The 13,351-nt window shown below is 45.3% G+C and overlaps 1 protein-coding gene across 2 annotated transcripts; it reads left to right on the forward strand.

Annotated features, from left to right (window-relative positions):
• The first annotated feature begins 348 nt into the window (after nucleotides 1-348).
• On the forward strand, nucleotides 349-7,979 carry ZNF551 (zinc finger protein 551). 2 transcript variants are annotated; one of them, XM_032171370.2, is made up of 3 exons: nucleotides 349-615; nucleotides 2,593-2,716; nucleotides 3,808-7,979. In XM_032171370.2, the coding sequence occupies exons 1-3, from the start codon at nucleotides 583-585 to the stop codon at nucleotides 5,613-5,615; spliced, it is 1,965 nt and encodes a 654-aa protein (XP_032027261.1). In that variant the 5' UTR covers nucleotides 349-582; the 3' UTR covers nucleotides 5,616-7,979. The 2 variants fall into 2 exon arrangements, with proteins under 2 accessions (XP_032027261.1, XP_032027262.1); XM_032171371.2 differs by having other exon boundaries at nucleotides 349-493.
• Nucleotides 7,980-13,351: the final 5,372 nt, after the last annotated feature.

The following is a 13,351-nucleotide window of genomic DNA, read 5'->3' on the forward strand; positions in this document are numbered from 1 at the left end:
TTTTTTGCCTCTAGGGGCACCCTGAGCTTCGTGGAGTCTGAAATGATGTCTCTAAACACTTAAGTGATCAGTTACAGAAAACACTTCCCAGAAATCTGGGAAAAGCCCCTTTAAGAAGGGGTAAATACCTCCTTCTCCCCTGGAGGCCGAAGTCGTCATTTCCCTGCACGGGGCACAGCATCTCAGAATACAAATTCGCAGAGGTCAAAACAGTGGACACACTCTGAAGAGCTCTGCGGCGTTTTGGAAACTACATTATCCAGAGTGCAGAGCGCTAAACGGCGGCGGAGTTGAGCCAACGACAGCCCAGGATAGGAGCACTTCCGCGCATGCGCAGCGCGACGGGCCGGAACTTCCGGCGTCCTCCTCGTGGCGGTCATTTTGGCCTTCCACCCGTCTGTCCCCCCGCCAGTCTCTGCAGCGAAGGTCGCGACTGAGGGACGGGACGGAGAAGGCGCGAAAGTGGGCCAGAGATTCTGCGACGCCACCTCGGGTGAGCTGTGCCAGGCCTGGGATAGGGACTGTTGTGTTCGAACGCCCGCCCCGGTCGGCCGCCGCTCCCCGCCTAGTCCACGGAGCTCAATGGCGGCAGTCGCGCTGAGGGACTCGGCTCGGGTGAGTTGTGCGGCCTCCGGGTCTCGCCTGCCCTCCCCCAGCAGAAGCCCTAAGGCCCAGTGAGGTATGCCTGCTCACAGCCCTGCAGCCCAGGCCCTAGTGCCCTGGACAAGAAGGCGCTTGTAGATGGGACCCGTTTCTGACGCCCAGAGTGTACGGAAATGTGACGGGCAGGGGACTGGCGCGTGCAGAACTTGGAGCTGCAACTAAGCTGGGCGGGGGGGCGATTCAGGAGCCTGGGATCCATATCGGGTCTGCAGGAACATAGAGTGAGGCAGAGTTGCACCTGAGGAATTTGACCATTCTGAGGACACTGGCAGTCTTCGAGATTTGTGAACAGATAGGGACACTGGGCTAGGATTTCCTAAAGCTATCCAAAAGTTGCTCAGGGGAAGAACAGGCTGGAGAGAGGTAATAGTAGTTAGGCATAGGAAGACTGAGTTCTTGTCCAAGCCCACGCAGCTGGTAAAGTCAGCACTGAGGACTGAGGTGCGGAGATAGTGCAGCCAGCCCAGGCCACCTGGCTCCAAAACTGGACCAGGGTCATTGGGCGACCTGAGCCTCGCCACTCGTCTAGCCTTGGGCCCTGAGACTTTGAGCAAATACAAAGCCCAGACAGAGTCTTAAGTCCAGGTTAGATTATATGAAGCTGTTGGCAGCCGGGGGAAAGGAGATGTAGAAGGTTGTCCAAAGCAAAGTTACCAGTATATGCTAAGTTTGGGGAGGAGGCTGAGATGGTTCAGGAACCTACACTTATTTTCTTCTCATGAGAACAGGGAGCAGTGTGGTAGAAGTCAGACCCGGAATGGTTCCCTGAGAAGTTGAGTTGTCTATTTGTTACTTAATAGTAACAGTGGGAGGTTTGGAGTGGAAGAGGGAGGTGATCTGGCTCAGGTCTTATTAGGCTCCCTGTGGCTGCAGCATGGGAAGCCGACTGAAGGGTGGCGGGGGGGTGGGGGGGGGGTGGGGAGAGAGACCTGGGAGGAGACTACTGGGATAGGCCAGGTGAATGTGATAGTAGCTGGGCCAAAATGGTGGCTGTGAAGATGCGAGAAGCAGTTGGATTCTGGATTCATTTTTTAAGTAGGGCTGCCTGAATTTTTAGTTTTGAGGATGAGAGTGGAGTCAGGGATGACTCAAAGGTTTTATTTTGGCAGTTAGAAGTGTGGAAGCTCCATCAGCTAAGATGAGGAAGTCCATAGTAGGAGTAGTTTTCATTTGGGATATCAGAAGTTTTATTTTTGACCTGCTAAGAGTATGAGGGCTTTCAGAGAATGGTTCATGGGCTGCTGGAACTGTAGGTCGGGAACAGTGAGGAGAGATTCAGAATGGAGACTTTTCCAAAAGGTAGTGGACAATCTGTGGGCTGGGGTGGAGCTGTGGGTCACATTTAGTAGAGGGGAAGCCTGCTCACAATGATAATAATAGTTGTCAAGGAAGGGGAGGGGAAGGTCAAGGACTGGTCTCCTGCATGAGCCCCTGGTTGTGTGAGGTGTTGCAACACAGGTCTTGGACAGAAGTGTTCATGGTGAGGGTCGTAGAGAGATTATGATTTAGCATGTGGCCAAGGCTTCTCGGGGTGAGTAGACATGAGATGAACGTAGAGGCATAGGAGTTAAGACAGGATGATGCTAGGACTGGTGCGTATTCACCTCTCTGCAGACTCACCAGGGTTTTATATTAACTCTTGGTGGGATCTGGGAAGTTTCAGTCAGGCTGTCACGTTATCTTAGGGGCAAGGTATAGCCTACCTGCCAAGCCCAGAGCTTAGATAGCATCTATCTGTTCACACGCCTGTTGTTGCTATTCGAGGACTCAGTATCAGTGGAACTGTGGGGAGAGAGTAGGCATCGGTGGCACTGTGGCTGGTTATCTCCGCTGAGGTGGGCAATAGGATGACCTGGGGATGGATGTTGGGGGCAAGAGGATAATGAACTCCGGGTCTGATCGTGGATTGAACTATTCCTGCTGTGACAGGGTATGACCTTTGAGGATGTGGCCATTTATTTCTCCCAAGAAGAGTGGGAGCTCCTTGATGAGTCTCAGAGGTTCCTGTACTGCGATGTGATGCTGGAGAACTTTGCACATGTAACGTCCCTGGGTAAGGTCCTAGCATCCCTCCCAGTGTCTGCTTTTCTTTTTGACCCCAGAGTTACCTCTGTCTCAGGAGTCTTGCTGTCAGCCTAGTGGATCTTATTTTTCTTGTCTTCCCCCTGTCAGGATGACTATGTACAGATTCATGGTACCTTGTGGCCCAGTTTCTGCCCTTCTCCTCTAGCTGCCATTTCCTTATGTCCACCTATATCAGAAATTGCAGGCATTGTCATAGTTACTACTTACGTGAACTATGGAGCTCTTTTTACAAGACTCTCCTTTGAGTGTTTTTTGTGAGTGTTGGTCACTCCCTTGTCCTCTCTTTCCTTAAGACTTACATCATTCATGTGTTATGTGGTAGCACAATGAGGGCTGCAGGGAGAGCCCTAGTTGCTTCACAGAGTGAACAAAGCAAGATGGTCTCAGAGGAGGCCTGGCCCCAGTGAGTGGCAGCTGGGGAAGGGCATGACATCATGGTTATATTAGAATCATATCAGGAACCTGTGATGTGTCCAGCAGCATTTTGGTGCAAGTGCCACTGGCCATACCTCGTTTCTACTTCTACTTCCCTATACAGTACTGTGCCGAATTGTTTCATCTGTCACTTCCAGCGTTTGGCTACCTCCACCCTCGTGGTCTCAGTGTGTCACCTGTTCCTCTCCACAGCTCACTTCTTTTCAGTGTTCTTCAGTCTTGACTCACTGTGTTGTGAGGTATGCACACAGCCTCAAATAGTCCTCCTTGATCACCAGCTACCAAGTTTCAATTGGATTTTCCTAGGACTGGACAACAGCAGTCTTCTGCACAGCACATACATCACTAGCAGACAAAGTCCTGCTGAGGGCTTTGGCAGAGAGTGAGTTGGAGACCCTCTTCTCCTCCTGTGCTATACCTCATCCTTGTGTCCTTTGCGTGATGACATGACATCTCTAAAATCTTAAAAAGCCCAGTACTTCAGAGCAGCCTATTCCTCCCCAGTTCTGTTGTTCTCAGAACAGTTCCACGCACTCAGTTCTTGTGTCTCACACATTTTTGTGATACATCTGTCCGCTTCCATGAAAGTCGGCATGCATTTCATCAGCATTTCTCTGCTTTCAGGTTATTGCCATGGAGCGGAGAATGAGGCCATAGCTTCTGAGCAGAGTGTATCTATACAGGTCAGGACTTCTAAGGGTGATACACCCACCCAGAAAACTCACCTCAGTGAGATTAAGATGGGTGTCCCAGTCTTGAAAGACATTTTGCCTGTGGCTGAGCACCAAGCCACATCCCCTGTGCAAAAGTTGTACTTGGGTGGCACAAGCATGAGAGGCTTCTGCTTCACTGCTGACCTTCACCAGCATCAAAAGCATTACAATGAAGAAGAGCCCTGGAAAAGGAAGGTGGATGAGGCTACATTTGTGACAGGCTGCAGATTCCATGTGTTGAATTATTTCTCCTGTGGGGAGGACTTCCCAGCCTCCATGGACCTACCCCAACACGAAGCCACTCCCAGTGGTGAGGAGCCACACAGTAGCAGCAGCAAGCATATACAGGCATTTTTCAATGCAAAAAGTTTTTACAAGTGGGGTGAATACAGAAAAGCTTCAAGCCACAAACACACACTTGTTCAGCATCAGAGTGTCTGCTCTGAAGAAGGGCTTTGTGAGTGTAGCAAATGTGAGAAAGCCTTCACCTGCAAGAACACACTTGTTCAGCACCAGCAAATTCACACTGGACAAAAGACATTTGAGTGTAGTGAATGCGAGGAGTCCTTTAGCAAAAAGTGCCACCTAATCTTACACAAGATAATTCACACTGGAGAAAGGCCTTATGAATGCAGTGATCGTGAGAAAGCCTTTATCCATAAATCTGAATTCATTCACCACCAGAGACGTCACACTGGAGGACTGCGTCATGAGTGTGGTGAATGTAGGAAAACCTTTAGCTACAAATCTAACCTCATTGAACACCAGAGAGTTCACACTGGAGAAAGGCCTTATGAATGTGGCGAGTGCGGGAAATCCTTTAGACAAAGCTCTAGCCTTTTTCGACACCAGAGAGTTCACTCTGGAGAAAGGCCTTATCAGTGCTGTGAATGTGGGAAATCCTTTAGACAAATCTTCAATCTCATTCGACATAGAAGAGTTCACACTGGAGAAATGCCTTATCAGTGCAGTGATTGTGGGAAATCTTTTAGCTGCAAATCGGAACTCATTCAACACCAGAGAATTCACAGTGGAGAAAGACCTTATGAGTGCAGAGAATGTGGGAAATCCTTTAGACAATTCTCTAACCTCATTCGACACCGCAGCATTCACACTGGTGATAGGCCTTATGAGTGCAGTGAATGTGAGAAATCCTTTAGCCGCAAATTTATCCTGATTCAACACCAAAGGGTTCACACTGGAGAAAGACCTTATGAATGCAGTGAATGTGGAAAATCCTTTACCCGCAAATCTGACCTCATTCAACACCGGAGAATTCATACTGGCACAAGACCTTATGAGTGCAGTGAATGTGGCAAATCTTTTAGACAGCGCTCTGGCCTCATTCAGCACCGGAGACTTCATACTGGAGAAAGGCCTTATGAATGTAGTGAATGTGGAAAGTCTTTTAGCCAAAGTGCTAGCCTCATTCAACACCAGAGAGTTCACACTGGAGAAAGGCCTTATGAATGTAGTGAATGTGGGAAATCCTTTAGCCAGAGCTCTAGCCTCATTCAACACCAGAGAGGTCACACTGGAGAAAGACCTTATGAGTGCAGTCAATGTGGGAAACCCTTTACCCACAAATCAGACCTTATTCAGCACCAAAGAGTTCACACTGGAGAAAGGCCTTATGAATGCAGTGAATGTGGGAAATCCTTTAGCCGCAAATCTAACCTCATTCGACATCGGAGAGTTCACACTGAAGAAAGGCCTTAAATGTGAAGGGAATGCGCTATTTCTTTATTCAATATAATAGCACTGGAGGAGCATCTTTGTAAATTTAAACTTTGAGCATCCACAGTGGGGTATTCTTCGTAAGTTTCAGGTATGTGGGAAGCTCTGAGGAGGTTTATTGTAATTTCTAATCTGCCAAGGCCTATAGCCTGATTTATGTCACTGCCAATTTCTGAGGCTGAAGCCATTTCACATTTCACCCCTACCACCTGGCAGGTGCACACCATGTGCATGAGTCACTTCCCCACAGTGCTTAGAGAAGCAAACCTCTGTACTCTCCCATTTGCTTGGGGAAATTATTAATAGCCCAAGCATGTAGGGGGTCTTCATGTCTTTTCTCTGACTTTAGAGTATAGACCTGACCCAGTCGTGGTCCAGAGAATCTGAGTTGTGCTGTCAGCTTTCTAAGAAGGATTACCTTTTTAAGGAACATTGGTGGTCTCACATGATGCTTGTGATGAATTTTTCCACATTCTGATTCACCAGCCTGGAAACTGCTTGGTGCACATTGCTCTAATTTATAATGTTTTTATAAAGGTTTTAAAAAAATTTATGCACCTTTAATCTTGGGTGTTCTATTCATTGCATAGGATGACTTGTAAGCAGAATAGTGATGTCAGCATGAAGGGGTGAATAGATTTTGTGGAGCTCTCAAACTTTCTGTACTCAGAAGGGATAATGTGATGGCAGAAGACAGCTCTTTGTTCTGTATTGGTCTAATTGTCCTGCTGCCCAAGGCCTCAAAGTAAAGTCTGCCAGGCTTTGTGTTCCTGTATTGTGGCCTGGTGCCATTTTTGTCAGGTCAGATGTCACCATGAAAAGGAGGCAGTTGTGACAATCCCCAGTGCTTCTGTGAACGTGAATTTTGTTCAGTTGTCCACAAGAGATCCACATAATTCCTAGCACTGGTGAGGGGAATCTGTTTCCCAGGTCCTGCAAAGGAGCCATGTGCCATGACATATAAGTCAGTGTAGACTGGTGCCATTTGTTGTCAGACTATAGGTGTAGAGGTGAAATTACAGGCGCAACTGTAATTGGGACAGAAACTCCAGATAAATGGAGAGTGGAGAAGACTGCAGTAAATTAGATGGAATGACTCTTCTAAAAGTTCATCTACAAATTTTCCAGTGAACATGGTTGTGTAGGATCAGTGCATACAGAAATTCTCAGGATCTTCTGTTTACTATCACTGAGATCATTGTCAGAAAATAGTCTGGCCGGGCATGGTGTAATCCTAACACTTTGGGAGGCCAAGGCGGGTGGATTGCCTGAGCTCAGGAGTTCAAGACCAGCCTGGGCAACATGGTGAAACCCCATGTCTACTAAAATACAAAAAATTAGCCAGGCGTGGCAGCATGCGCCTGTAGTCCCAGCCACTTGGGAGGCTGAGGCAGGAGAATCGCTTGAACCCAGAAGGCGGAAGTTGCAGTGAGCTGAGATTGCGCCACTGCACTCCAGCCCAGGTGACAGAGTGAGACTCCGTCTCCAAAAAAAAAAAGAAAATAGTCTATAAAGGTTTTGTGGCTCCTTATATCCTGTCTGGGCTGTTCACCTCCAGGCCATTGCTATGCAGGTAGGAGAACAAGAATAGAGAGAAGGATCATTCTGCAGTCCAGGGATGTGGCTTTTGTGACTCAGCCAACATTCCTATTAATTCAGGTGGCAACAGCCTTCATTGCTTGCCAAAATTTGCTGCCCCTGAGGCGAGGTTGCCTCTCTCAGGGCATGAGGAGAGAGAGAGAGATGGTGAAGTCCATATCAGGTTGCCACTGATTTAAAAAAAAAAAAAAAAGGAACATCTAGGCTCTTAATTTTGAGCCATTGTTTAAAGCTTTTTGAAGGTCTAATTTGTATAACTGACATGCAACAAAGTACACATATCCAAAGTGTACAGTTTGGTAAAGCCATGAAACCATTATCACAACCATAAAAATGAATTTATGTGACACCCATGTATTTACCTTGTATCCTTTTATAATCTTTCTCCCTTCCCCAGCTCTTCAGGTTCAACTGATTTCCTTTACAGTAAATTAGTTTGCATGTTCTGGAATTTTTACTGAGATACACACACACACACACACACACACACACACACACACATATACACATAAATATACGCATATACGTATATATATACATATGTGTATATATACGTGTATATATATACTTACTGGTTTTCTTCATGCTGTATAATTATTTTGAGATTCAAAAATGATGAATCTTTGTATTGCTGAGTATCATGCTGTTCTATGGATAAGTCAGTGTTTATCCATGTGTTTAGGGACTTTATATTATTTATAGATTTTTGTATATTACAAATAAAGCTGCTGTAAATACTTGAATTCATTTCTTTATATGGATATGTGTTTTATTTTCCTTGTGTTAATAACTCAAACTGTAATGTCTTAGTTACAATGTAGGTGAATGTTTTAACATTTTAAGAAATGCCAAATTTGATCTAAATGGATGTTTCCTACTGTAGTCCCACCAAGGGTGTATGAGAGTCCCAGTTCCTTTACATCCCTGCCAGTGCTTCATGTGGCTAATCTTTTTTATTTTAGCTCTTTGAATGTATGAATAGTGGTATCTCACTGTCGTTTTCATTGCATTTCCCTAAAACTTCATGATATTGAGCATTTTTTAATGTTTTTATTTGCCACCTGTGTAACTTCTTTGGTAAAATATCTGTTCATATGTTTTCCCCACTTTTTTTTAGATGAGTTTGTTTGTTTGTTTGCTTGTTTGTTTGTTTATTTTGAGACAGAGTCTTGCTCTATCACCCAGGCTGGAGTGTAGTGGCGTGATCTCAGCTCACTGCAACCTCCGCCTCCCAGGTTCAAGCGATTGTCCTGTCTCAGCCTCCTGAGTAACTGGGATTACAGGCACGTGCCACCACACCCAGCTAATTTTTGATTTTTAGTAGAGACGGGGTTTCACAATCTTGGTCAGGCGGGTCTCGAACTCCTGACCTCATGATCCATCCACCTCAGCCTCCCAAAGTGCTGGGATTACAGGTGTGAGCCACCATGCCCAGCACAGTTTGTTTATATATATTTTTTAAATAAAAACACAGTGCAGAATAACTGTCTTTAGTAACAAAGACATGTTGGAATTTTCCTCATTCTTCTATGATATAGTTTCTTTGCTGTGTTAAACAATTCTTTTTCTATTGGAAGATTTTTTTTTTCTTTTTCTTTTTTTTGAGGCAGAGTATCACTCTGCTGCCCAGGCAGAGTGCAGTGATGCCATCACAGCTCACTACAGCTTGGACATCCCAGTCTCAAGGGATCCTGCTGCCTCAGCCTCCCAAGTAGCTGGGACTACAGGCACATGGCTAACTGCCTGGCTAATTTTTTATTTTTGTAGAGATGGGGTTTTGCCGTGTTGCCCAGGCTGGTCTTGAACTCCTGGACTCAAGAGATCCTCCCGCATTGGTCTCCCAAAGTGCTGGGACTACAGATGTGAGCCACCATGCCCAGCCCTCAATTTTTTTTAATTATTATTTATTGATTTTTATTTATTTTGAGACAGAGTGTTGCCCTGTTGCCCAGGCTGGACTACAGAGGCACAATCTTGGCTCACAGCAACCTCTGCCTCCCTGGTTCAAATAATTCTCATGCCTCAGGCTCCCAAGTAGCTGGGACTACGGGTGTGCACTACCATACCCAACTCATTTTTGTATTTTTAGTACAGACAGGGTTTTGCCATGTTGGCCGGGCAAACACCTCGGCCTCCCAAAGTGTTGGGATTACAGGTGTGAACCACTGTGCCTGGCCCTAAGTTTTAATTTTCTTTTAAAAATTCTCACCACCCATTCCAGAATTTGCATGCATCTGTGTGTGTGTGTGTGTGTGCACAGATGGGGTCTCCCAGGCTAGTCTTTTAACTCCTGGCCTTAAGCATTTTTCCCACCTCTGCCACCCAAAGTGCTGGGATTACAGAGCATGAGCCACTGCACCTGGCCTTTTCCTCAGTTTTTTGTGCACAATATAATGCCTATATTCCCCATACATTTTTTATTTTTAATCTGCATTAACATGTTCTCTGTCACTTCTTAAGTCTAAGCATTCAATAATGTATTACATTAAAACTAAGTTTGTAGTCTTTGCCAATTTCCTTGATGGAAATGCTTATGTTATAGTCAATATTCTTTTTGATTTTTGGTCTATCCTTATTTGGTGATTTTAGATAGGCCATGGTTATAAAGTTAGAACTATGTACGTATAGATATATGTACAGCAATACTTTTGGTTTCATTAAGCAGACAGTTACTGAGTGCCTACTTAGTGTTAGCATCTTATTAAAACTGCTTATTAAATCTCCTGTCTTCTCTACTAGAGTCTAAGCTTTGAGAAAGCCAAGGCCTTTTTTCCTATTCACTACTGTGGTCCCAGTTCCTAGGAAGATCATAGTGTAAGACGCCCATTTATGCAAGCTACATAAAGGAGGGAAGTAAAGAAGCCCAGTCCCAACACTGGCGTTCAAGTGCGTCCTACAGTCCTGGAAGGCCTATCTATACAAAGTGAAAAACAGGAGTTTTGGAGTGACCTGTGGGCAGCGTGAACAAGAGCTCACTTTGGTAAAGTTTTTGTTTGTTCATGCCGTCTTTCAACAATAGCACTCCTCAGCTAAGCATACAGTCGCACTGTTGCTTCCAGCCATCACTCCTTCTTCCTTTCTGTGACCCTACCCATACTCACCCCCAATCCTCTTACCCCCTCTCAGGCCATGGATCCACAAGGCCAAGGTTACCCTACTCTCCGGCCCCAGCTGTGGTCAATTTGTTTTTTGTTTTGTTTTGTTTTGAGACAGAGTCTCGCTCTGTCACCCAGGCTGGAGGGCAGTGGCGTAATCTCGGCTCACTGCAAGCTCCGCCTCCCAGGTTCAAGTGATTCTCCTGCTTCAGCCTCCTGAGTAGCTGGGACTACAGGCGCCCACCACCGTGCCCGGCTAATTTTTACATTTTTAGTAGAAACAGAGTTTCACCATATTGGCCAGGCTGGTCTCGAACTCCTGACCTTGTGATCCTTCCGCCTTGGCCTCCCAAAGTGCTGGGATTACAGGTATGAGCCACTGCACCTGGCCACCGTGGTCAATTTCAAACTGCCATATTGATGTCACTGAACCTGGAGTTGGGAAGAATTTCTGGTAACACACCTTTGTATTCTGTTTCCAATACACTGATAGAGTATCCACAGATAGCCAGAAGAATAAAGATGACAGTAAGACAGTAAAATGATCAGGAAGTGGCAAGTTTTAAATATTTGTTTTTTAAACAGTTTCATTGAGATATAATGGACTTACATTGTATGGGTTTTTATCCTTCACCTTAGAAGAGATTCAGTTGTATATTTTTAAAATATATATTTTGATATTTTTATGCATCTTACATTCCCAAAACCAAATATTTCTTCCAGCCCTTTTCAATTTATCCTTTGCAACGTATAAATTACTGATAGAAGGACATATTCTGCCTTTTGTAGGGGCTATTTACAAATATGTCCATAAATGGAAGACCTCATTATAAAACCTGATGAACCCTTTATAAAACCTGATGAACCCTTTCCCAGTCTTCTATCATTTATCTTTTTTTTTGAGACAGGGTTTCATTCTGTCACCCAGGCTGGAGTGCAGTGGTGGATTTATCATTTTGTGGTCATTCTTTTTCTTTTTTTTTTTTTTTCAGCATAAGCTATCAAGCAATTCATGGTTGTTCTTGTTTCATCTGTCCACATGTGGATTTATAATCACAGATATTTCGTTAAAGGCATAAAGTCTTCAGATTGCATTTCTAAAATTTAAAGACCCTTTCCTAACAATAAGATTAATATACAAAATAAAAATGTGTATGTGTACAAAATTATAAATGTTTTATATACAGTACTGAATTGTATCAACTGCTGCTTAAGACAGATTGCCATCAGCATACAAAATATATTTGATGTTTAGTAGGTGTGTCTTTGAGTTTATTAACCTATACGTATTGCTTACTTTAATATTTATGTAATGTTGCTAAACTGCTTGTCCATTAGAACATCCCACATTGTTGATTTGGCTTATTAAATCTCAGATTCTGTTCAATGTGTTCACCGCTCACTCCGCCTCCCATTTCCCAGTATTTCCTGTATACTAGATATTGATGGAGTGAGTGATTAAGATCTGTTCCAAATGGACAGGTTTATGTTGGTGACAAATGTGGAAACACAGTGTGTCTTTTGCTACCACAACATGAGCAGCCTGGAAATAAACATTACAGGTATCGTGTGTGCTCGTTGTGAGACACGTGTGCAGTGGTGACAGCACATCCTAGCAAAATACACATACATCTGTGGCATACACTGACAGATGTAGGAAACTGACATCCCCTAGCACAGCCTGGAGCCATTTGTGTATGCCACATCCACAACAGAAAAGATGTATGACAAACCTGAAACACATACACGCACAGGCATGTGCAAAACATGCAAGGAACCTGTGAGACGGGATGGAGATACACACCATAGCAGTCTCCACAGAGACTCGTGGGACAGACATGTGCTAGGGATACCCAAAAATCTGATGTGTTGGGCCAGGCGCAGGGTTCACGCCTGTAGTCTCAGCACATTGGGAGGCCGAGGCGGACAGATTACAAGGTCAAGAGTTTGAGACCAGCCTGGCCAACATGGTGAAACCCCGTCTCTACTAAAAATAGGAAAATTAGCCGGGTGTGGTGGTGCGCACCTGTAATCCCAGCTACTCAGGAGGCTGAGGCAGGAGAATTGCTTGAACCCAGGAGGCAGAGGCTACAATGATCCAAGATCGCGCCACTGCACTCCAGCCTGGGCAAGAGCAAGACTCTGTCTCAAAAAAAAAAAAAAATCTGATGTGTGGGCCACAAACACAAGTGCACTATCTCTGTGGGCCAATTGTGATAAGGCAGGCACAACTTGATGTGATAATACGACTCCCTACACCCATCACTGCATACTAGATGATGTACTGATGAGGGAACTGGTTCATACCCCAGCACAACCTGGAAATACACATGTGTGAGCAGGTTTGACCTAGGTAGAATAGGATGTTTATGAGCTTTATAGGAGGGCTCAGCCCAGATTCAGCCAGTTTCAGAAGTAGTTGGTCAAGTACAGGTGGGAGAAGGAACGCTGTTGGGGATTAGTACTCATTGTCAGTCATTGATTTTACACAGGGCTGGGGAGGAGCAGTTGGGACTAAGGACACCTGCTAGAGGGGTTGGGAGGCGAAGGCCATGGGTACAGAGACACGCGATGGTCATGCTGGACATTCTCAGTTCTTCATCTTCTCTCCCAATGTCTGCAGTAGTGACTGATAACTGAGTGACAGTTTAGTATGGTGTGGAGGAAGCAGCCTATGGTGGTGTTTAGATGGAAGACCGAAAGGACCCTAGGAATGAATCATTGCATGTGGTTGTGAGAGAGTGATGTGTTTGGAGTGACACCAGGGACCCTGTTGGAGGTGTTCAGGCAGTGGCAATGCTGACCATGGGAAGCAAGTTTGTGGAGAAGGACTTCAGGCCCCAGATGGCAGTGTCCCAGTGTGGTTACTCATGTTCTGGGCTTACCAGACTTGGCAGAGAGGAATCTGCCCAGAGTCTCCTGCATTTCCATTCAGAGGAATAAAGGGACCAAGGCAAGCCAACCCAGTTCAGTGTAGACCTCAGCTGCTTGTGTGAGAAACACACTCACCCATCCAAACCCAAA

The sequence above is a fragment of the Hylobates moloch genome, unplaced genomic scaffold (genome assembly GCF_009828535.3).
Source record: "Hylobates moloch isolate HMO894 unplaced genomic scaffold, HMol_V3 SCAFFOLD_12, whole genome shotgun sequence".
Lineage (NCBI taxonomy): Eukaryota > Metazoa > Chordata > Mammalia > Primates > Hylobatidae > Hylobates > Hylobates moloch.